Genomic DNA, 25,594 nt, shown 5'->3' on the forward strand with positions numbered 1-25,594 from the left:
TACTTCCCAGTTGTTGTGGTTTTTGGATCTACAGGGACATGTGTGTCATAAGGACAAGCGGACAGATACATGAGGACCAACAGATGTCAAAAAAAAAAAATTTTTTTTAATCAACATGCCACATAAATCTGTGTAGCTCTCTACTGGAGTGCTCAGTCTCCAAGTATTCTCTTACCTGCTGGTTGGTGCAGGGAAAGAAAACGAGAGAAGCTGATTCCAGAATGGGTCATTCTCGGAGACAGACTCTGTTCCTGACAGCTTCTTCAAGTACTCGTTTGTGGCAAGGTCATCGATTCTGCTACTGTTTGACCCCATCTTCTAGTCTGGCAAACACCTTGTCCTTAAACCTTCATTTCCATAAGACCACCTACAATGAATGAAAAGAAAGTTAGATGTTCAAGCAAGTCATCAGACTTTTTCTATCCTTGACCTAAATGTGAACAAATAAATAAACTTACTAGAGGAAATTGCACCTATCTTGATTTTTAAAATATATTGAATATCAGATATACCGGCTCCCCAGCTGCAGGGGAGTCGCTTCACAGGCGGTGAAGCAGGTCTGCAGGTGTCTATCTTTCTCTCCCTGTTTTCCCCTCCTCTCTCCATTTCTCTCTGTCCTGTCCAACAACGACAACATCAGTAACAACAACAATAATAAGTACAACAATAAAACAACAAGGCCAACAAAAGGGAATAAAGAAATAAATATTAATAAAAAAATTATGACTCAAGGGCCAAATCCACCCTGCTCCCCTCTCCCCTCAACAGTTAGGCAATCCAGGAAGTGGCACAGTGGGAAAATTCTGGACTTACAAGCATGACAGTCTGAGTTTGACTGTTGGCATCACATGTGCCAAGAGTGATACTCTGGCACTGTCTTAAAATAAATGACCAAAGCAAAAAAAGCTTAAATTTTAAATCTTTAAAAAGAAAAAGATGTGTTAATACTGTTTGTTTTGCTTTGTTGTTTGCATCACCAAGGAATGAGCCCGGAGCTTCATGCATGTACAATATTGCTGCTTAACAGTCTCCATGACACAATGGTTTCCCATTCTACAGAGAGAAGGCGACAGAGAGTAAAGACACCACAACACCACACTACCGCCCACACAGTCCCAGAGGCTCAGGCAAACAGGTGTAAGCTCTTTGAGCGAGCTACCTCCCAGCCCTATGGATTTGAATGCTTGAAATATTTTTAAATCAAAATACTTTGAAGAATGTGAAAATTACACGACGTGTTTTACCATGCAGCACTTGCCCTCAACTCATGAGAGCAACAATCAGAAGAAGCAGAACATGTAAAACCTTTCATCATAGTACAATATATGCACTTACAATCATCTGTTTCACAGTGAAAATGAGGTTGCAACCAAAGTAAGTTTCTAAAAGGCAAACAGACCTGATGGGTCTAGACCTCTCTCCACTGTTACCGGTCCTCTCTATCAGAAACAAGAAAACAGACCCCTTTGTGGGCGCCCATAGGACCTTGCCCTCAATGTGGATCAACAACAGTAGAGAATGTCCCATTCTCAGAAGGGAGGCTGGACAACATACTCTGTGCTCCACCTGAGGAAGATGGGTCCTGAAATTGAGGCAGCTTAGAACGTTCCTACTCATGACCACAGAATGGGAGCTCAGATCTACAGGGATGCAGAGGTCACATAGGCTCCTAAGCTGAATATGGGCCCCAGGTCACATCAAATCGATGGGGTTTACAGTCAACAATATTTATACACCTTTCCTATATTTGGGAGCTACTCTCTTCCCTGATCCAGCTTTCTAGCCCTTTGTCCAGTCATGATGTCATCTCCCCAGACAATAACTTGGATCCACCTGCATATCAGATGTCAGGCTTAGAAGAAAAAAAAAACTAGTATAGTCATGGGCAAATTTGGAATATAACTAAAATAGGCCTATTAGCCATCTACAAAATGGAGACACCCCAACTCTATATCTGCACTATTCCAGCCTTTAGGTTCAGGAGTAGTTAACAATTTGTATGGCTTTATAGATTAACTCTTTTTTTCAAGTACCAGGTTCCAGATGCTACCATGATGCCAAACAGACTTCCCTGGGCAGATGACCCCACCAATGTGTCCTGGAGCCCCACTTTCCCAGCCCTGTCCCACTAAGGAAAGAGAGAGACAGGCTGGGAGTATGGATTGACCTGTCAACGTCCATGTTCAGCAGGGAAACAATTACAAAAGCCAGAGACCTTTCACCTTCTGTATACCACAATGACCTTGGGTCCATACTCCTAGAGGGATAAACAATAGGAAAGCTATCAGGGGAGGTGATGGGATACGGAGAGCTGGTGGTGGGAATTGTGTGGAGTTATACCCCTCTTATCCTATGGTTTTTGTCAGGTTTCCTTTTTAAAAATTAAAAAAAAAAAAAAAATCTCGGGAGCCAGGTGGTGGCGCAGCAGACTGAACACGCATGGCACGAAGCGCAGGGACTGGTATAGAGACCCTGGTTTGAACCCCTAGCTCCCCACCGGCAGGGGAGTCACTTCACAAGCAATGAAGCAGGGCTGCAGGTGTCTATCTTTCTCTCCCTCTCTCTGTCGTCCCCTCCTCTCTCCATTTCTCTGTCCTATCCAACAACAAAGACAGCAATAACAAGAAAAAAAAGACAGCAATAACAACAACAATAATAATAATAACAATGATAAATAATAAGGGAAACAAAAGGGAAAATTTTTTTAAATAAATAAATAACATTTTTTTAAAAACTCACTTATTCATGAGAGGAAGACAGAGAATGAGAACACCAACACATCACGCTGGCAGATGAAATGCTGCACACTAAACTGGGGACCTCATGTTTAAGGGTCTAACATTTCATCCTCTTAGTTTTCTTTATTTTTTTTTTATTGTCACTGGGGTTACTGTTGGGGCTTGGGGCTCAGGGCTCGGGCTTAAGGCTGACATTACCAATCCACTGCTCACAGAAGGCATTTTTTTCTTTTTCTTTTTTTTAAAAGAGTATTCCCCTTTTTTTCTAATTTTTTTTTATATTTATTTCTCTTTTGTTGCCCTTGTTGTTTTATTGTTGTAATTATGCTTGCTGTCATTGTTGTTGGATAGGACAGAGAGAAATGGAGAGAGGAGGGGAAGACAGAGAGGAGGAGAGAAAGACAGACACCTGCACACCTGTTTCAGCACTTGTGAAGCGTCGTTCCTGCAAGGAGAGAGCAGGGCTTCAACCTGCATCATTGCATGGTAATATGCACGCTTCCCCCGGTATAGCACTACCCAGAACCCCCAACTTGGTTTTCTTAAAATAAATAAGACTGTATTTCAATTAAAACAGTTGTTCGGAGAATAATTTAGTACAACTGGCTGTGAACAACTTCTAAAATCAAAAATGAGAAAATACTAACTCGGGAGGCCAGCGGTGGCCCACGCACCTGGTTAAGCACACATAGTGCAAAGAGCAAGGACCTGCACAAGGATCCCGGCTCCCCACCTGCAGGGCAGCCGCTTCACAAGTGGTGAATCAGGTCTGCAGGTGTCTCTATTTCTCTTCCCCTCTCTATCTCCCCCTCCTCTCTCAATTTCCCTTTATCCTATCAAAAAAATGGGAGGGGGGAATGGCCACCAGGAGCAGTGGATTCATAGTGCAAGCAATGAGCCCCAGTGATAAGCCTAGAGGCAAAATGAAATAAAAGGGGAGGGGAGGGGAAGGGAGGAGGAGGGGAGGGGAGGGGAGGGGAACGAGAGGGGAGGGGAGGGGAAGGAGAGGGGAGGGGAGGGGGATGGGAGGGGAGGGGAGAGGGAAGGGAGGGGAGGGGAGGAGGAGGGGAGGGGAAGGGGAGGGGAAGGGGAGGGAAGGGGAAGAGGAGGGGAAGAGGAGGGGAGAGGAGGGGAAGGGGAGGGGAGGGGGAAGGGGAGGGGAGGGGAAGAGGAGGGGAGGGGAAGAGGAGGGGAGGGGAAGAGGAGGGGAGGGGAGGGAAAGGGGAGGGGAGGGGGATGGGAGGGGAGGGGGAAGGGAGGGGAGGGGAGGAGGAGGGGAGGGAAGGGGAGGGGAAGGGGAGGGGAAGGGGAGGGAAGGGGAGGGGGAGGGGGAGGGGAGGGGGAGAGGAGGGGAGGGGGAGGGGAGGGGGGAGGGGAAGGAAAGGGGAGGGGAGGGGAGGGGAGGGAAGGGAAGGGGAAAATATTAACTCAGTAAAACCTAAAGTGGAACCTACTTTATGTATGACAAGTGCTGGTGGCAAACTTGTGTAAAAAAGAAAAAAAAAAAAAAACCTGAACTGGAATTGGCGTATTGCACCAAAGTAGAAGACTCTGGGGTGGGTGGGTGGGGAGAATACAGATCCAAGAATGATGACAGAGGACCTAGTGGGGGTTGTATTGTTATATGGAAAACTGGGAAATGTTATGCATGTACGAACTATTGTATTTACTGTCGAATGTAAAACATTAATCCCCCAATAAAGAAATTAAAAAAGAAAAGAAAAAAAAAGCTGAACAAGCACATGAACTTGGTGAAGATCCCAGGTGTTACAAGCCCCACTTGCTATTCATTCTATTATCAAACACTAGGTATTTCATAAAACACTTGAAGTCGTCATGTGTTACTGAACCAGTTGAAATGGCTCACTTCATTTGGTCTCATGGATTTCAAATGCCTTTGTTCCAGGAAACTCTAGGCAGACTTGATAATTCTCAACAAATGTACTCCAAACTTAGAAGGACAACAGCATTTACATATAGAATATGTAAATGGGCTCCCTAACACTTCCTCTCCACTATTCCAAGCTTTGGGTCCATGATTGCTCAACAATTTGTTTGGCTTCGTATGTTAACTCTCTTTTAAGTCACCAGGTTCCAGATGCCATCAGGAGGCTGGCCAGGCTTCCCTGGATTGAAGACCCCACCAATGTGTCCTGGAGCTCAGCTTCCCCAGAGACACACCCTACTAGGGAAAGAGAGAGGCAGACTGGGAGTATGGACCGACCAGTCAACACCCATGTTCGGGGGGAAGCAATTACAGAAGCCAGACCTTCTACCTTCTGCAACCCACAATGACCCTGGGTCCATGCTCCCAGAGGGATGGAGAATGGGAGGGCTATCAGGGGAGGGGGTGGGATATGGAGATTGGGTGGTGGGAATTGTGTGGAGTTGTACCTCTCCTACCCTATGGTTTTGTTAATTAATCCTTTCTTAAATAAAAAAAAAAAAGAATATGTAAATGGTGGCTGGGTGGTGCGCACCAGCTTGAGCACACATTACAATGTTCAAGGATCCAGGTTTGTGCCCCCAGTCCCCACCTGCAGAGGGAAAGCTTTGCAAGTGGTGAGGCAGTGTTGCAGGTGTCTGATTCTCTATCACCCCTTTCCCTCTTGATCTCTGGCTGTTTCCATTCAATAAATGAAGATAATTTAAAAATTTTTTAAAGAACCTATAATGAGATAAAGTCCTTTCAAAGACAAGTGACATTCTTTGAATCATAAGTAATGCCAAGCTGCTCTGTACACATTCTACACTATCAAAACTTCTAAACCAATGCTCAATCTCCTAAATCAAACTATAGTCCCAGCAGCTTTTTGTTCTTAATGCAATCACAAAGATACTTTCCACACTTCCAAAACCATTTAACTGTTCGATGAGAAGCTTCCACCTAATGCTTAGTTGGAAGCACTCAGTGTGCAATGGGATGATATTGATTCAGTGTTAAGAGTACATGGTTTGCGAAGGCAGGGCTACAGAGCAGCAAAAGCTGTGTTTCTTTCCTCCCCTCCCCTCCCCTCCCCTCCCCTTCACCTCCCCTCTCCTCTCCTCTCCCAGGTCAACTAGGAATACCAAAGGAGATCTGGGACAGCAACAAGGCAGGACAGGAACCCACCAAATCAGCAGTGAGTGCAAATACTTGTGGCTCGTGGACAGAGAGGAGCCTAGAAAGAGATTAAGGGGCTGGTAACAGTCCGGCAGTTTACCAGTTAACACACCAACTACAGTCTGTTTCACCAACAAAAAGACGCTGAAGGGAGGAGAGGACTCCCCTATGACTCACCAAATGCAACAGTCAGTCTCCATCAAAACCTTCTCAGACAAGCAACAGTTAAAGAATCAACTATCACCAAGCCTGACCTGAAAGAAGTTCTGAAAGGTCTCCTATAAACAATCAGAGCACCATAAGTAGGCCATATGTCAGAACACCCTAAAAATCCACAAGAATGGCATTAAAATTTCTTCAATCTTTAATATCAATAAATGTCAATGGCCTGAATTCACCCATTAAAAGGCACAGAGTAGGAAGATGGATCAGAAAACACAACCCAAAAATATGCTGTCTACAAGAAACCCACCTAACTCAACAAGACAAACACAGACTCAAAGAGAAAGGATGGAAAACTAACAGCTATTCTCATATCTAACAAGATACACTTTAAAATAAATAAAATTTAAAAAGATAGGGATGTACACTACTTAATGCTCAGCGGATCAATCAAGAGGACTAAACAATTATTAACATCTATGCACCCAATGAGAAGCCATCTAAATACATCAAACATCTACTGAAAGAGCTACAAGCAATATATTAACAACAACACAGTCATAGTAGGGGACTTCAACACCCCACTCTCTCAACTTGACAGATCATCCAGGCAGGAAATCAATAAAGACATGAGGGAGCTAAATGAAGAGATAGATAAACTAGAACTACTGGACATTTTCAGAGTCATTCATCCCAAGAAACTGGAATACACATTCTACTCAAGTCCACATGGGTCATTCTCAAGGACAGACCATATGTTAGGCCACAAAGACAGCATCAGCAAATTCAATACCATTGAAATCATCCCAAGCATCTTCTCAGACCACAGTGGAATGAAACTAACACTTAACAATCAACAAGAGATTAGTAATAGTCCCAAAATGTGGAAGCTCAACAGTATGCTACTTAAGAACTTCTGGGTCAAAGAGGAAATAAAGGAAGAAATCAAAATGTTTCAAGAGTTCAATGAAAATGAAGACATAAGCTATCAGTACAACTAAGTACAGCTAAGGTAGTACTGAGAAGGAAGTTCATAGCCATATAAACACACATTAGGAAACAAGAAAAAACACAAATAAACAGCCTGATTGCACATCGTAAAGACCCAGAAGAACAAAGGAACCCTAAAACAACCAGAAGGACAGAAATCACTAAAGTTAGGGCAGAAATAAATAACACTGAAAATAAGAAAACCATACAAAAGATCAACAAAAGTAAATGTTGGTTCTACAAAAGAGTGAACAAAATTGACAAACCTTTAGCCAGACTCACAAAACAAAAAAGGGAGAAGATCCAAATACATCGGATCATAAGTGAAAGAGGAGATATCACAACAAGACACTGCAAAAATTCAACATTTCTGGGAGTCAGGTGGTAGTGCAGCTGCTTAAGTGCACATGGCACCAAGCACAAGGACCAGCATAAGGATCCCGGTTCGAGCCCCCAGCTTCCCACCTACAGGGGAGCCACTTCACAGACAGTGAAGCAGGTCTGCAGGTGTCTTTCTCTCCCCCTTTCTGTCTTCCCCTCCTTTCTTCATTTCTCTCTGTCCTATCCAACAATGACGACATCAATAACTACAACAACAATGAAAAACAACAAGGGCAACAAAAAAGGGAAAATAAGTAAATTAAAAAAAAAAGAAATGTTAGAAATTTCTTCTATGAACAACTATATGCCACCAAGCTAGAGAACCTGGAAGAAATGGACGATTTCCTAGATACCTACGAACTTCCAAAATTAAGAGGAAGTGGATAACATGAACAGGCTCACCACAGCTAATGAAATTGAAACAGTTATCAAAAACCTTCCCAAAAATGAAAGTCCTGGACCAGATGGTTTTACAAATGAATTCTACAAAACCTTCAAAGAACTACTAATATCTCTACTTTTAAAAGCCTTCCAGAAGATTGAAGACACTGGAATACTCCCCTCCAGCTTCTATGAAGCCAACATCACTTTGATACCAAAAGCAGACAGGGACACAACCAAAAAAGAAAACTACAGACCAATATCTCTGATGAACAACTGGATACAGCAGTATATTAAAAGGATTGTTCATCATGACCAAGTGGGGTTTATCCCAGACATGCAAGGTTGGTTTAATATATGTAAATCAATCAACGTGATCCACCACATCAATAAAAGCAAGACCAAAAACCACATGGTCATATCAATAGATGCAGAGAAAGCCTTTGATAAAATACAACACTACAAAACACTACAGAAAAATGGGAATAGATAGAAAATTCCTGAAGATAGTGGAGTCTATATATAGCAAACCTACAGCCAACATCATACTTAATGGTGAAAAACTGGAAGCATTTCCACTCAGATCAGGTACTAGACAGGGCTGCCCACTATCACCATTATAATTCCACATAGTGTTGGGAGTTCTTGCCATAGCAATCAGGCTGAAGCAAGGAATTAAAGGCATACAGATTGGAAGAGAAGTCAAACTCTCCCTATTTGCAGATAACATGATAGTATATACAGAATAACCTAAGGAATCCAGCAAGAAGCTTTTGGAAATCATCAGGCAATACAGTAAGGTGTCAGGCTATAAATTAACTTTCAAAAGTCAGTGGCATTCCTCTATGCAAACACTAAGTTAGAAGAAGTTGAAATCCAGAAATCAATTCCTTTTACTATAGCAACAAAAACAATAAAATATATAGGAATAAACCTAACCAAAGAAGTGAAAGACTTGGGGGAGTCAGCAGTAGCGCAGCGGGTTAAGCACACATGGCACCAAGTGCGACGACAGGCTTAAGGATCCCAATTCGAGCCCCCAGCTCCCCACCTGCAGGGGAGTCACTTCACAGGTGGTGAAGCAGGTCAGCAGGTGTCTATCTTTCTCTATACCTCTCTGTCTTCCCCTCCTCTCTCCATTTCTCTCTGTCCTATCCAACAACAACAATGTCAATGGCAATAATAACAATACAGACAACAACCAGGGCAATAAGGGCAACAAAATGGGAAAAATAGCCTCCAGGAGCAGTGGATTTGTGATGCAAGCAGCGAGCCCCAGCAATAACCCTGGAGGTAAAATAAAATAAAATAAAATAAAATAAAATAAAATAAAATAAAATTGTCTGAGAACCTTAAGGACCCAGGTTCAAGCCCTCAGAGCCCAACTGCAGGGGGGAAGCTTCACAAGAAGTGAAGCAATGCTGTTAGTGTCTCTACCTCTCTAATTCCTACTCCACTTTCAACTTATGTCTAAAAAACAAACACCGCCAAGAGTGGTAGATGTACCATGGCAGGCACCAAACCCCAGTGATAACCCTGGTGACAATAAATAAATTTCCCCCGAGTAGTGGAGTTACACATGTGTAAGACTACAGAGCTGCAAAGGAAAAACAATGTGGAGTTACACATGTATAAGACTACAGAGCTGCGGGGGTCAGGCGGTGGCGCAGCGGGTTAAGCGCATGTGGCACAAAGTGCAGGGACCGGCGTAAGAATACCGGTTCGAGTCCCCGGCTCCCCACCTGCAGGGGAGTCGCTTCACAGGCGGTGAAGCAGGTCTGCAGGTGCCTATCTTTCTCTCCCCCTCTGTCTTCCCCTCCTCTCTCCATTTCTCTCTGTCCTATCCAACAGCGAATAGCGTCAACAATGGCAATAATAGTAACCACAACGAGGCTACAACAACAAGGGCAAAAAAGGGGGGAAAATGGCCTCCAGGAACGGTGGATTCATGGTGCAGGCACCGAGCCCAGCAATAACCCTGGAGGGAAAAAAAAAAAAAGACTACAGAGCTGCAAAGGAAAAACAAAAAACAAAGTGTGAAAACCAGAGAGGGGTGAATTACACTGTCAGTTGTGAGCTGTGACGGGTCTGAGATTTCACACCGTGTACATCAACATGGAGCCTCTGGGGCAGGGACAAAGAACAAACTCACTGCTCACAGCAACAGCGTAGCCAGAGTAACAGACTGCATCAGTTTCCTGGGTCCCAATTCCCATAGGTCTTTCAAACTATCTGGTATACAATCAGTAATGTGTTCTCAGAAAAATAAGGAGGAGTAATGGGGGAAAAATGGAGCGGAGACAAGGTAAACGCCCCGGCTCGGTAGTGAGCAACACTAATGCAAAAATAATAATACAAACACTGAACCCCAAATTCATCAAGAATCTGTGTGCCTATACTGAGGCTGTCAGTATACTATATACTATATATACTATATATACTATATATACTATATATACTATATATACTATATAGTATACTATATATACTAGTCATATATATATATATGTCTAGTCCAGAACTCTCTCATGGGTTCAGGCCTTTTATCTAACTGTCTGTCACACACCACCCAGAAACCAAGGACCACACCCTAAAGATGACAAAATAAGGAGCCAGGAGCTGGTGAAACAGCTCACTCATATAGTGTGATGCTTTACCATGTGCTGGCCCAGGTTCGAGCCCAGTCCCCACCACAGTGAAGAAAGTTCTGGGGGCTGGGTGATGGCACAACTGGTTGAGTGCACATTACAATGCACGAGGGCTCGGGTTCAAGTCTCTGGTCTCCACCTGCAGAGGGAAAGCTTTGCAAGTGGTGAAGAAGTGTTGCAGGTGTCTGTATCTCGCCCCCTTGCCTCTTGATTTCTTCCTCTGTTTCTATTTTAAAAGAAAAAAAAAGAAGCCAGAAAGGAACTGGTTTCCTAATGATAACAGAGGCATCATAACATTCCTGTTGTGAACTGTCCACATTTGTACTTGTATTTCATAATAAACAATGTGTAAAAGTCAAACGTAGGGAGTCGGGCGGTAGCACAGCGGGTTAAGCGCACATGGCACAAAGCACAAGGACTGGTGTAAGGCTCCCAGTTCAAGCCCCCGGCTCCCCACCTGCAGGGGAGTCACTTCACAGGCAGTGAAGCAGGTCTGCAGGTGTCTGTTTTCCTCTCCCCCATCTTCCCCTCCTCTCTCCATTTCTCTCTGTCCTATCCAACAATGATGACATCAATAACAACAATAATAACTACAATAAAACAACAAGGGTGACAAAAAAGAAATAAATATTTAAAAAGAAAAGTCAAACCTAACCCTAAGTGATATGGGAGACTTTCAAAGTACTCTAAGGTGAAAGTTTGCAGGAGATATTTTGAATTGTCACAGTTCATTAGCTGTCTCGATCTAAAAATGAAACTAGGGTCAGGAAGATGACATAATGTTTATGCAAAAGACTTTCATGCTTGTTGATCAGAAGTCGTAGGTTCAATCACTGGAACCGGGAGTCGGCAATAGCGCAGCGGGTTAAGCACACGTGGTGCAAGGATCAAAACGCAAGGACCAGCGTGAGGATCCCAATTCGAGCCCCCGGTTCCCCCCCTGCAGTGGAGTCGCTTCACAGGCGGTGAAGCAGGTCTGCAGGTATCTGTCTTTCCCTCTCCCCCTCTCTGTCTTCCCCTCCTCTCTCCATTTCTCTCTGTCCTATCCAACAACGATGACATCAATAACAACAACATCTAAAACTACAATTTAAAAAAGGGGGGACAACAACATCTAAAACTACAATTTAAAAAAGGGGGGGACACCAAAAAGGAAATAAATAAACAATTATTTTAAAAAATCACTGAGGGGGCTGAGTGGTGGCACATCTGGTTGAGTACACATGTTACAATGTGCAAGGGCCTCGGTTCAAGCCCTCAGTCCCCACCTGCAGGGGGAAAGCTTTGCGAGTGGTGAAGCAGTGCTGCTGCAGGTGTCTCTCTGTCTCTCTCCCTTCTATATCCCCCTTCCCTTTTGGTTTCTGGCTGTCTCTACACAATAAATAAAGATAATAGAAATTTTTTTAAAAAATCACGGGTGGTGGCACAGCTATTATACAAATTACGTCAAAGGACATAAATTATGGTGATGTTGTGTATGATACAGCAAATCCTAACAAAGGATTTTTTTTCAAAGTTAACCCAATTACCAAATAATGTGATTATAACAATAACTATCTATTGTCTTCTTAACCCTAAGACAGCAGGAACCTCCCACTTCCTCTTTAGAGGCTATATTTCCCTTAGTCCTGGAACCTCTAGGGTGGGGCTCACTTTCCTGCATGCTTCTCTCAATTCATACCAAATAATATTGCATCCGCCGATCATAACCTAATCAACGCAATGAGTGCGACCTCAGCATGCTTCACTCCAGACTGTGTCCAGAGACTTCAGGGGTGGAATGACAACCCTTCAGCTTCATTACTCGTGTGAGACCTTTCCTTTCATAGTATTCTCTAATTCCATCCCAGGTGGTTCACTTCCTAGCAAAGTCCCAAAACCTAGATATAGACCAGGTCCCATGAGATAGAGCATATGTTCACATGTATCTATAAAGTAGGACAAAATATATGCCTGAAAGCAAAAGTACACAATAGTCTGCAGTGAGTCAGTATAAAGTTCCTAATGAAATAATATCTACTTAGACTTAGATACCCTCCTCACCTACTTCCTATTACAGTTCTCTCACTCACTCCAAAGCTAGGATTTATCAAAGCACTCACTCACTGATCAAAGCAAGGACTGCAAAAGCTAAATAAGGGCAAGAGACTGGCAAACTTTAATGATGACTCTTTAGTCACTATCAGGCCACCCTATCAACTGGGGCCCTATTCGGGGAATCCTGAGATTCCCAAACAGACTTGATGGGCCTAGACCTCAAATAAATGCCTCTCTCCATTGTTACCAGTCATTTCTATCAGGAACAACAAAACACACCCCCCCCCCTTTGTGGGGCCCCCATAAGACCTTGTCCTCAATGTGGATCAACAATGATAGAGAATGGTCCATCCTCCCCATCCTCCGAAGGGAGGATGGACAACATACTCTGTGCTACACCTGAGGAAGATGGGTCCTGAAATTGGGGCAGCTTGGAATGTTCCTACTCATGACCACAAAATGTGAGCTCAGATCTACAGGGATGCAGAGGTCACATAGGCTCCTAAGCTGAATATGGGCCCCAGACCAAATGAAATTTATGGGGTTTACAGTCAACATTATTTATACCCCTTTCCCATATTAGGGAGCTACTCTCTTCCCTGATCCAGCTTTCTGTTCCTTTTCCAGCCATGACATCACCTCCCCAGACAATAACTTGGATCCACCTGCATATCAGATTTCAGGCTCAGGGAAAAAAAAAAAAAAAAAAAACTAGGATAGCCACAGGTCCTTTGGAATATAACTAAAATATGCCTACTAGCTATCTAAAAATGGAGGACCCCCACAACTCTTCATCTGCACTATTCTAGCCTTTAGGTCCATGATTGGTCAACAATTTGTTTGGCTTTGTATGTTAACTCTCTTTTCAGCCACCAGGTTCCAGATGCTAGCATGATACCGACCAGAATTCCCTGGACAGATGACCCCACCAATGTGTCCTGGAGCTCCACTTCCCCAGAGCTCCACCCTACTAGGGAAAGAGAGAAGCAGGCTGGGAGTATGGATTGCCCAGTCAATGCCCATATTTATCGGGGAAGCAATTACAGAAGCCAGAGACCTTCCACCTTCTGCATCCCACAATGACCTTGAGTCCATACTCCCAGAGGGATAAAGAATAGGAAAGTTATCAGGGGAGGGGAAGGGGATACGGAGAGCTGGTGCTGGGAATTGTGTGGAGTTGTACCCCTCTTATCCTATGGTTTTGTCAATGTTTCCTTTTTATAAATAAAAAATTAAATTAAAAAAAATCACAGGCACCACCAAAAGCTAAGGCTGAGCTACGGCGGAAAAAAAATCTAGTAACCCATTATTTTTTTTAATATTTATTTATTCCCTTTTGTTGCCCTTGTTGTAGCTTTGTTGTGGTTATTATTATTACCATTGTTGATGTTGTTCGTTGTTGGATAGGACAGAGAGAAATGGAGAGAGACGGGGAAGACAGAGAAGGGGAGAGAAAGACAGACACCTGCAGACCTGCTGCACCGCTTGTGAAGCGACGCCCCTGCATGTGGGGAGCCAGGGGCTCGAACCGGGATCCTTACACCCATCCTTGCGCTTTGCACCACCTGCACTTAACCCACTGCACTACCACCTAACTCCCAACCCATTATTTCTTTAACCTTTTTTTTATTAAACCTTTATTTATTTGATAGGACAGTGAGAATTTTAGAGGGCAGAAGGAAATAGGGAAGGAGAGGGACACCTGCAGACCTGCTTCACCACTTGTGAAGCTTTCCCCCGAAAGTAGAGGAAGCCAAGTCCTTGCTCACTGTAATGGGTGCACCCCTATGACTCACTAAGAGAAAACGGCAGAAAAGAAAAAGGAAGGTTAATCCGAGCTCTAGTATTAGTTGCATGATAAACAAAGATTTTTTTTTTTAATTCTTTCATGTCCTTATAAGGTAACTACAGTCAATTTGGGCATCTATATTTTTTCACGCATATTCAATGATCAACATATAACACTCTAATAATTTTAGGATAAAAATGATATGATCACCAAAATGGGTGGGGAGATAGCATAATGGTTATGCAAAAAGACTTGCATGTTTGATATCATGAACCAAGAAAAATCGTTTTTAAACATTTTTTATTTTTTTATTTTAATTAATCTTTTTTAATATTTATTTATTTATTCCTTTTTTATTGTCCTTGTTGTTTTATTGTTGTAGTTATTATTGTTGTCGTCGCTGTTGGATAGGACAGAGAAATGGAGAGAGGAGGGGAAGACAGACACCTGCAGACCCGCTTCACCGCCTGTGAAGTGACTCCCCTGCAGGTGGGGAGCCGGGGTTCAAACCGGGATCCTTATGCCGGTCCTTGTGCTTTGCACCACCTGCGCTACAGCCCAAATCCCACCAAGGAAAATATTTTAAAGAAAAAGAAAAAAAGTACACAAAGTTGTTTTTAAAAGGAGAAAAAAAAATGAAAAGAGGAGAAGACCAGGTTCAAGGGAACCCCCATAACACAGAACAAGAAGACAAACAAACCAGGGGCAGTCACAAGGCCCACTTAACCTTAATATATTAGCGGCAGGAGCTCCAAAAGAAAGCAGGTGACGCAAAGCACAAGGACCGACATAAAGATCCCGGTTCAAATCCCGGCTCCCCACCTGCAAGGGAATCGCTTCACAGGCGGTGAAGCGGGTCTGCAGGTGTCTGTCTTTCTCTCCTCCTCTCTGTCTTCCCCTCCTCTCTCCATTTCTCTCTGTCCTATCCAACAACGACAACAACAATAATAACTACAACAATAAAACAACAAGGGCAACAAAAGGGAATAAATAAATAAAATAAATTTTAAAAAAAAGAAAGAAAGCAGGTAAAACAGGGCAAGAAGACACAGCTCACCCAGTAGGGTGCATGCCTAAGCATACCAGGTCTGAGCTGAGCCCCAACACTACACATGCCACCTGGGGGAAGCTCCCAGGACAGTGGAGTAGTTCTGTGGTATCACAAAAGAAGAACTCTAGAAGGGACTGAATGCCCAAACCTCAAAGGAACTCATTCTCCCTAAATGTTTTCTTTCTTTTTAAGATTTTATTTATTAATGAGAAAGATAGGTGGTCCAGGAGGTGACGCAGTGGATAAACACTGGATTCTCAACCATGATGTCCCGAGTTCGATACCCGGCAGCACATGTACCAGAGTGATGTCTAATACATGTGCTGCCGGAAATAAAACTCAGGACCTCATGCTTAAGAATCCAATGCTACCCCACCAATGTGTCCTGGAGCCCTGCTTCCCCAGACCCCCGCCCCACTAGGGAATGAGAGAGACAGCCTGGGAGTGTGCATCGACCTGCCAATGCCCATGTTCAGTGGGGAAGCAATTACAGAAGCCAGACCTTCCACCTTCTGCACCCCATAGTGACCTTGGGTCCATACTCCCAGAGGGATAAAGAATAGGAAAGCTATCAGGGTAGGGATTTGGATACGGAGTTCTGGTGGTGGGAATTGTGTGGAGTTGTACCCCTCTTATCCTATGGTTTTTGTCAGTGTTTTCTTTTTACAAATTAAAAAAAAAGAATCCAATGCTTTATCCACTGCACCACCTCCCGGACCACATCTCTGAATATTTTCTCTCGCTCTCATGGCGCCCATTGGGACAGAGTTCCTGTCTGCTCACATCGCCTCAGGAGACCTTGTGACTTCAAAAAGCAGTTGAGTATTATATACATTCAGCTTATAAACACATATTTCAGAAACAAGAATATGAAAAATGAGACCAAAATGTAAAGACCAAAAAAAAAAAAAAAAGCCTGGGAGACAGCATAATGGTTATGCAAAAGACTGATGCCTGAGGCTGAGTCACAGATTCAATCATCCACACCACCACAAGCCAGAGCTGAGCAGTGTTGTGGTCTCTGTGTATCTTTGATTCACCCTTTCCCATCAAAATAAAGTGTATGTATTTTTAAAGTTGACACATTGTTACATTACTCTTACACTGCAGTGTTTAAGATTGACTGATGAGGGGGGACAGCATAAGTAATATGCAGGCTAAACTCAATGCACGCCCCCTCCCCAAGGCTGCAAGTCGTCAGTTCTCAAGGTTTCATTTTTTCCAAAGACTGCCTTCCAAGTACCACAGGTATTTTCAATAATTGTTCCTTGTGCTAAAAAGAAAGCAAGCTCCTCTCTAGAGCTAATCATTCCCATTATCTACAAAGCAAAAGATGACACTCCCACTACCCCACTGCATTTGTAGCAGAAAATATATATATAGTTACATTTGTTGGATAGGACAGAGAGAAATGAAGAGGGGAGGGGAAGATAGAGAGGGAGAGAGAAAGACACCTGCAGACCTGCTTCACCACTTGTAAAGTGGTACCTCTGCAGGTGGAGAGCTGGGGGTTCGAACCAGGATCGTTGCATTTCAATACTGTGAGCTTAACAGGTGCACTACTGCCCAGCCCCAATATACTGCCTTTTTCTTCCCCCGACTGAAATTAAGAGAGAAGGGGGAGATAGAGAAGATAGAGAGGAGGCTGGGCAGTGGTGCACCCGGTTAAGCACACATAGTACTACTAGCAATGACCAGCACAAGGAGCCAAGTTTCAGCCCGTTCCCCACCTGCAGTGGAGATACTTCACGAATAGTGAAGCAAGTCTACAGGTGTCTATCTTTCTCTCCCTCTCTCTGTCTCCCTTCCCTCTCAATTTCTATCTAATGAAAGAAAAGAATCCCCATCAAGATCCCAACCACATTTTTTAGGAGAATAGAACAAATGCTACAGATGTTTATCTGGAACCAGAAAAGACCTAGAATTGCCAAAACAATCTTGAGAAGAAAGAACAGAACTGGAGGCATCACACACCCAGATCTCAAATTGTATTATAGGGCCATTGTCATCAAACTGCTTGGTAATGGAACATGAATAGACACACTGACTAGTGGAATAGAATTGAGAGTCCAGAAGTGAGGCCCCACACCTATGGACATCTAATCTTTGACAAAGGGGCTCAGACTATTAAATGGGGAAAGCAGAGTCTCTTCAACAAATGGTGTTGGGAAAAATGGGTTGAAACATGCAGAAGAATGAAACTGAATCACTGTATTTCACCAAATACAAAAGTAAATTCCAAGTGGATCAAGGACTTGGATGTTAGACCACAAACTATCAGATACTTAGAGAAAAATATTGGCAAAACTCTTTTCCACATAAATTTTAAAGACATCTTCAACGAAACAATTCCAATTACAAAGAAGACTAAGATAAGCATAAACCTTTGGGACTACATAAAACTGAAAAGCTTCTGCACAGCTAAAGAAACTACTACCCAAACCAAGAGACCCCTCACAGAATGGGAGAAGATCTTTACATGCCATACATCAGACATCTTGTCTGCAAGAGGCTAATAACCAGAATATATAAAGAACTTGCAAATCTCAACAACAAGACAACAAATAACCCCATCCAAAACTGGGGGGAGGACATGGACAGAATATACACCACAGAAGAGATCCAAAAAGCCGAGAAACACATGAAAAAAATGTTCCCAGTCTCTGATTGTCAGAGAAATGCTAATAAAGACAACAATGAGATACCACTTCACTCCTGTGAGAATGTCATACACCAGAAAAGGTAACAGCAGCAAATGCTGGAGAGGGTGTGGGGTCAAAGGAACCCTCCTGCACTGCTGGTGGGAATGTCAATGGGTCCAACCTCTGTGGAGAACAGTCTGGAGAACTCTCACAAGGCTAGAAATAGACCTACCCTATGATCCTGCAATTCCTCTCTTGGGGATATATCCTAAGGAACCCAACATATCCATCCAAAAAGATCTGTGTACACATATGTTCTTAGCAGCACAATTTGTAATAGCCAAAACCTGGAAGCAACCCAGGTGTCTAACAACAGATGAGTGGCTGAGCAAGTTGTGGTATATATACACAATGGAATACTACTCAGCTGTAAAATATGGTGACTTCACCGTTTTCAGCCGATCTTGGATGGACCTTGAAAAATTCATGTTAAGTGAAATAAGTCAGAAACAGGATAAATATGGGATGATCTCACTCTCAGGCAGAAGTTGAAAAACAAGATCAGAAGAGAAAACACAAGTAGAACCTGAACTGGAATTGGCGTACTGCACCAAAGTAAAAGTCGGTGGGTGGGGAGAATACAGGTCCAAGAAGGATGACAGAGGACCTAGTGAGGTTGTATTGTTATATGGAAAACTGGGAAATGTTATGCATGTACAAACTATTGTATTTACTGTTGAATATAAAACATTAATTTCCCAATAATTAAAAAAAAAAAAAAAGCCACCAAAAGTGGTTGATTACTAGTGCTAAACCCCCATGACTAGAAGCAAAAAAAGGAAAAAAAAAAATGGGGGGTTGGTGAGGCGACAAAGACACTTGCAGATACCACTGGTGAAACAACCCCTTGCAGGCAGGGAGCGAGGGTTCAAACCCTGGCCCTTACACTTGGTAATGCATGCACTTAACTGGCTATGCCACCGCTCAACCTCTTCCCCTTATTTTCTTTAAATTAGACATTTGGGGGGCTGGGCGGTAGTGCAGTGGGTTAAGCGCACATGGCTCAAAGCGCAAGGACCAGAGTAAGGATCCTGGTTTGAGCCGCCAGCCCCCATCAGGCAGTGAAGCAGGTCTGCAGGTGTCTGTCTTTCTCCCCCCACCCCCGTCTTCCCCTCCATTTCTCTGTCCTATCCAATAACAACAATAACCACTACAATAAAGGCAACAAAAATGGAAAAAAATGGCCTCCAGGAAGCAATGGATTCATAGTGCAGGCACCGAGCCCACTGGAGGCAAAAAAAAAAAAAAAAATTATACATTTGGGAGCAAACAAAGCATCGCTCTGGCATGTGCAATGTTACAGATCAAACTTCTCATACTTGTTAGTCAGACATTTTACTCACTGCTCCATCTCCCTGGTTACTACCTATTAATAAGTCTCAGAAATATCACAAAACACACTGTGACAAGTAGAAAAATAGATCCCAAAGATGTTCACATCTGGGGTCAGAAAGTTGTGCACCTAGTTAAGCACTCATAGTGTGTTAAGGAGCTGGGTTCAAGTCCCCGGTCCCCACCTGGAGGGGGAAAGATTTATAAGTGGTGAAGCAGGGCTGCAGGTGTCTCTCTGTCTCTTTCCCTCTCTATCTCTTCCTCTCTCAATTTCTGTCTCTATCCAATAATAAATGAAGGATATGTTCGCATCCTAATCAACAGAACCAGGGGCCATGTTACTTTACACAGCAAGAGACTCTGCCAGTGCACGTAAGGACCCTGAGATGGGACGACCCCTGGTGGGCAGCGAGCAGGATCTCCATCCAGTCTACTGAGAGGAGTTTGGGGGGATCCCTGAGAACTAGTGGGTGCTTGGGGAGGCCATGTCGATCTGATGTTGGCCAGCAACAGTATTGAGGGCTTCATTTTCTTCTGTTTTGTGTATATTTTGGGGGTGTAACTCACATACCTTACAATCCACCTTTTTTTCATATTTATTTATTTATTTATTCCCTTTTTGCTGCCCTTGTTTTATTGTTGTAGTTATTATTGTTGTCATCGTTGTTGGATAGGACAGAGAGAAATGGAGAGAGGAGGGGAAGACAGAGAGAGGGAGAAAAAGAGAGACACCTGCAGACCTGCTTCACCACTTGTGAAGCAACTGCCCAGCAGGTGGGAAGCCAGGGGCTCGAATCAGGATCCTTATGCCAGTCCTTGCGCTTTGCGCCACCTGCACTTAACCCATTGCACTACCGCCCAACTCCCTGAAATCCACCTTTTAATGTCCATGCAAAACACAGGTATTAACAACAACAAACAAGCTGGGGAAACAGCGCAGTGTTGATGCAAACAACTTTCCCATCTGAGGCTGCACGGTCCAGGTTCAGTCGCCAGCACCACCATAGGCCAGAGCTGAGAAGTGCTCTCTGGTCACAGCAACAAGAAGTGAAGCGACAGGGTTGTGCAGGTAATTTTATCACTATCCCAAAGAAACTCAGGCCCACTGCCCTTTAACTGCCTCTTCTCACCACCACCCCTACTCCACCCCACACACACACCTGCGACTAACTAGCAATTGCATTTTGCCTGAAGTGTGAAAGGCTGGGAGGCTGGCTCAGGTGCTGGTGGACAGGAGCCATCGCTAGGGTGCATGGGTGATGGGTTGGTAAAGCGACCGTGTCCAGGCACAGAAAGCGGCTGCAGAAGTGATGGGAGGACTGTGATCGGGCCAGCAAAGAGGTGCGCGGGATAGGCTGGCGGGAGGGCTCATGGAGTGGGAGCCTTGGAAAGGGAAGATGCTGTGCTGGAAGGCCTCACACAGGCCTTTGGACAAGACCTTGCAGGACGAGAGAAACCATAGGAAGGAAGCCAGACCTTTGGACTGCAGAAGGATTGGAGGTGGAAGGGAAGAGAACTGATAGCATTGTAGATGCTGCTGAGGATGAAGTTGATGGACATTAAAGTTTCTACAAAGATTAGATGGCTTTACAGTTTTATTAAAGAAAAAAAAATCTCATTTTAAGGGGGGAGGATATCAGAGCACTGTTCAAATCAATCGATTTGATATGGCAGTGCCAGAGACTGAACCTGAGGACTCTGCTGCCTCTGGAGTGGAAATCTGTTAAGTTACTGAGGACACTCTTCCCCCAGCTGGTTTTGCAGTTTGTTTATTTATTTATCTTGCCTCCAAGGTTATCGCTGGGGCTCGGTGTCTGCACTATGAATCCACTACTCCTAGTCGCCATCTTTTTTCCACTATGGTTGTTGCCGTTGTTGCTGCTGCTCTTGTTGGATAGGACAGAAATTGAGAGAGACAGGTAAGATAAAGAAGGGGAGAAAAAGAAAGACACTTGCAGACTTGCTTTACTGCTTGCAAAGCGACCCCCCTGCAGGTGGGGAGCCAGGGTCTCGAACTGGGATCCTTTCACTGGTCTTTGTGCTTCGTACTATGTGCGCTTAACCTGGTGCACTACCGCCCAACCCCGTTTATTTATTTTTATTTTTTTATTTTTAAATATTTATTTATTCCCTTTTGTTGCCCTTGTTGTTTTATTGTTGTAGTTATTATTGTTGTCAGATAGGACAGAGAGAAATGGAGGAGGGGAAGACAGAGAGAGGGGGAGAGAAAGACACCTGCAGACCTGCTTCACCGCCTGTGACTCCCTTGCAGGTGGGGAGCCAGGGGCTCAAACCGGGATCCTTACACCGGTCCTTGCGCTTTGTGCCACGTGCGCTTAACCTGTTATTTTTATTCTTTATTGTTATCAGGATTATCCCTGCGACTTCATGCAGGTGAATCCACCATTCCTGTGTTCATTTTTTTCTCTCTCTCTCTCTTGTATTTCATAGGACAGACAGAAATTGAGTGGGAAGGATGAGATAGAGTGGTAAAGAGAGACACCTGCAGCACTGCTGCACTGCTTGAAAGATTCCTCCCACGGGTGGAGATGGGGATTTGTAGTTTTTTATTTTATTTTTTTTAATTAATTAATTTATTTATTTCCTTTACTGCCCTTATTTTATTGTTGTAGTTATTATTGTTGTGGTTATTGATGTCATTCTTGTTGGATAGGACAGAGAGAAATGGTGAGAGGAGGGGAAGACAGAGGAGGAGAGAAAGTTAGACATCTGCAGACCTGCTTCACCGCCTGTGAAGTGACTCCCCTGCAGGTGGGGAGCTGGGGGCTCAAACCTGAGCTTAACCTGCTACACTACCGCCCAACTCCTGGATTTGTAGTTTCTAATCTTGGCAAGTCTTGGTGGGTTATATCTTGGGAGCTCAGCCGAAGTCTGGGCAAGTGCAGTTGCTCCCATTCTGCAGATGAAGAACCAGTCTTTTAGAGATTAGGTGACATGCTTATGCTAGTAAACTTAGTGACTAGAGTAAAATGAGGTGGGGATTAAAGAAGAGGATTAAAGAAGACGAACTGAGAAGATTTAGGTGCAGGTGGATTAAGTGGCAAAGAATTGAGGTGGGGCAGTGTTACACGAAGGAGATTCAGCTCTTCAGTGTATTTGTCTCTTAGGACAGGCCAAGGACTCTCTGTGTCTTCTAAATATAGACAGTCCACACAGTGGAATAATAAGACATTCCCCCATGTGCCTATTACACAGCTCCAACAGTAACTCAAACTAACTTGGTTTCATCAGTACCCCATAACCACTCTGATTATTGTTACTTTTTTTGCTGTCAGGCTATTCTCTGGGGCAATGCACTTGTATGACTTTGCCACTCCCAGTGGACTCTTCTTTTTTTTTATTTTTGTTCCCAGATAAGAGTGTGAAAGGGGGTGGGTGGGGAGAATACAGGTCCATGAAGGATGCTAAATGACATAGTGGGGGTTGTATTGTTAAATGGGAAACTGGGGAATGTTATGCATGTACAAACTATTGTATTTACTGTTGAATGTAAAACATTAATTCCCCAATAAAAAAAAAAAAAGTGTGAAAGGGTGAGAAAGATAGAGAAGGGAAGAAACCACTGCACTGCTCCACTACCCCTTTGTATGGTGCTTCCGTGTGATGGTCAGGGATTTGAACCTGGATCCTTACACACGGTAAAGTGTGAGCTGTCTCCTGCCCCACCCCCCAGTTATGTCAAAGTAGATCATAGGTATCTTTATTTCATTTGTAGATGTCTGAGTAAGTATATGGCTCTAAATGATTGAATCATTCTTTCTGGTCTTTAATGCTCTCATGTAGCACTGGGGATTGAACCTAGAGCCTCATACATGGAAGACTTGTATTCTACCTGCTGAGGCAGCTCCTGGGCCCTTAGGTTTTTGTTTGTTTGTTTTGTTTTGTGTGACTGCCAGGTTTTGTGTATGTGCGATGTGCGATTGCACTACTCCCAATTTTTTTTCATAACTTTGAGATAGGGAGCCAAGGCAAGAGGAGAGACATCACAATAGTGGTCACTGTCTTTGGGGCATCCCCAGAAGCCATTCATGTGGTGCTCCCAGTATGATGCGAACCTGGACACATGGACATGGTAAATCGTGTGCTCTGCCCAGTGAGCCAATTCCTAGTCCCCTCTTTTGAATATACTCTCAAGAATACCATTTTTACACCTGAAAAAAAAAGTTACTGGTAAGCTTTTAATGTCATTATCCTGAAGACTTATATTTTTAAAATGTGGATATACCTGAGTCAAGGCGAGTAAGCAGTACAGGTCTGATGTTTGACTAGGAAAAATATTTTCAGGTTTTTATTGTACTTTTTAAATTTCTTTTAATACTTTTATTTATTTTAATGAGATAGAGTAGGCAAAGGGAAAGATGGAGAGAGAGACAGAGAGAGAAATACCCCAGAACACTGCATATTTCTGGCTTAAAGGGGTGTTGGAGATTGATCTGGGACCTCAGAGCCTCAGGCTTGAAAGGCTTTTGCAAAACCATTACGCTGTCTCCCCAGCTCTATTTTCAGGTTTTTATGGGGAATTCTGCTATCGTTTCAGCTCCATATTCTTGGCTACTGGCTCAACCTTCTACAAAAAGTTTGAACACTGTAACTTTGGTTGACATTTTATTTTATTGTATTTTTACCAGAGCACTGTTCAGCTCTGGCTTATGGTGGTGGGGGGATTGAACCTGGGACTCTGGAGCCTCAGGCATGAGAGTCTGTCTGCATAACCATTAAGCTATCTACCCTTCACCCCCAAAGTGTGTGTTCTGTCACTGATATAAATCCCTGGTTGGTGGTCCAGCAAGATGGCTCATTGGCTAGTGTTCTTGCCTCATGTCACATATGCCTCAGGCTTCCAATGCACTAAAGGAAGCTTCTGTGCTGGGGCGTCTTTCTCTCTCTGTCTTAAAACAAACACGCACACCCATCTGCACAGAAAACACATATATAAGTATTGGCAAATACACTGTTGACTCGCCAGTTCACTCAGTGTAAAGAGCCTGCCTAGAGTGGCAAGGACCCTGCTGGGGGCGGAGCGCATCCTAGTTGATTTTTTTAATTTTTAAAATCATTGTTATTTGTTTATTTATTTATTGGCAAGAGACAGCCAGAAGTTTAGAGAAGGAGGGGGTGATAGAGAGACAGAAGAGACACCTGCAGCCCTGCTTCACCACTTGCAAAGCTTTGCCCCTGTTGGGGGGGGGGGTCCAGGGGCTCAAACCCAGGTCCTTGTGCACTGTAACACATGTGCTCGACCAGGTGTGCCACCCACCACCCAGCCCTGATTTTTTTTTTCCTTTTTTTGCAAATGTTTCCATTTATTTATTGGATAGACACAGAGAGAAACTGAGAGGGAGAGGGAGAGAGAAACAGACCTGTAGCACAGCCCCACCTGACAGGGCCGGGGCCCTGGAGCTCCGGGGCCGCCTGCCTCGCCCCCCCCCCGCCCCCGGGGGGCGCCACAGCCCACCTGTCTCGGCCGGCGGGCTCCGCTTCCAGATCTCCAGCTCTCCAACCACGGCGGGCGGCAGGGAGGGCTCCGGCCGAGCTGCGGCCGCCGCGGAAGCCCGGGTGGCGCACGCCGGCTCAGGCCTCCATGTTTGACGTCCCTGCGACTCCGGGTCGTCTCCAGCCCGGGCCGCGTCGGTACTGAAGCCGGGAGGCGGGGAGAGAAGAGGGAAGAGGGCAGGAACGCGACCAGGGACCGAACGGCCGGCCGGCGCACTCAGGCCTGCGATCACGTGGCGCACAGTGCGGGGGCGTCTGGGAAATGTAGTCCTCCGGACGCTGCGCCTTCCTCTCAGCCCAGCTCCTCCAGGGCAGCGGCAAAGCCACGTGGCAAGTTTGAGAAGCTGCAAGCTGATTCCTCCAGAGTGCCGGGGTTGTGGGTCACCCCTCACCACCACCATTCCCCCAGATCCTAACATTACATCACTTGCTCCGGCCTCTTAACATTACTTACATTCGTATTAATTCCGACCTAATAACCACCACTCCCAAAGTCGAGCAGTTTCTTGCAGGTATTGGAAATAGGAAAATAATTGTGACGGCATTTTGCAGAACTCTTACAATACAGAAAAGGGGAGGAGGAGTGGGAAGGGAGAGGAAGAGAACCAGACTGTCACTTGGTACATGGTACATCAGGGATTAAACTCAGGTCTTCCAGACGGGAGTCCAGTGCTTTATCCACTGTACCACCTCCTGGGCCCTATAATGTAGTTTTATACAGCCCTATAATGTTGTTTTATACATTGATCTGATTGAAGACACCCAT

The 25,594-nt window shown here is 44.2% G+C and overlaps 1 protein-coding gene across 4 annotated transcripts in view; it reads right to left on the reverse strand.

The window, feature by feature from the left end:
* The window catches only part of DYM (dymeclin), a 467,512-nt gene extending 442,436 nt beyond the window's left edge, over positions 1-25,076 (reverse strand). For 2 of the 4 annotated variants that reach the window (XM_060173848.1, XM_060173844.1), the window contains exons 1-2: positions 24,791-25,074; positions 176-367 (exon numbers count right to left, since the gene is read on the reverse strand). In XM_060173848.1, the coding sequence (XP_060029831.1) occupies positions 176-315 (140 nt within the window). In that variant the 5' untranslated portion in view covers positions 316-367; positions 24,791-25,074. Of the gene's footprint in view, positions 1-175; positions 368-24,790 lie in introns of all 4 variants that reach the window. The other 2 variants (XM_060173849.1, XM_060173845.1) reach the window with 2 other exon arrangements.
* Positions 25,077-25,594: the final 518 nt, after the last annotated feature.

This window comes from Erinaceus europaeus, chromosome 15, assembly GCF_950295315.1.
Source record: "Erinaceus europaeus chromosome 15, mEriEur2.1, whole genome shotgun sequence".
Lineage (NCBI taxonomy): Eukaryota > Metazoa > Chordata > Mammalia > Eulipotyphla > Erinaceidae > Erinaceus > Erinaceus europaeus.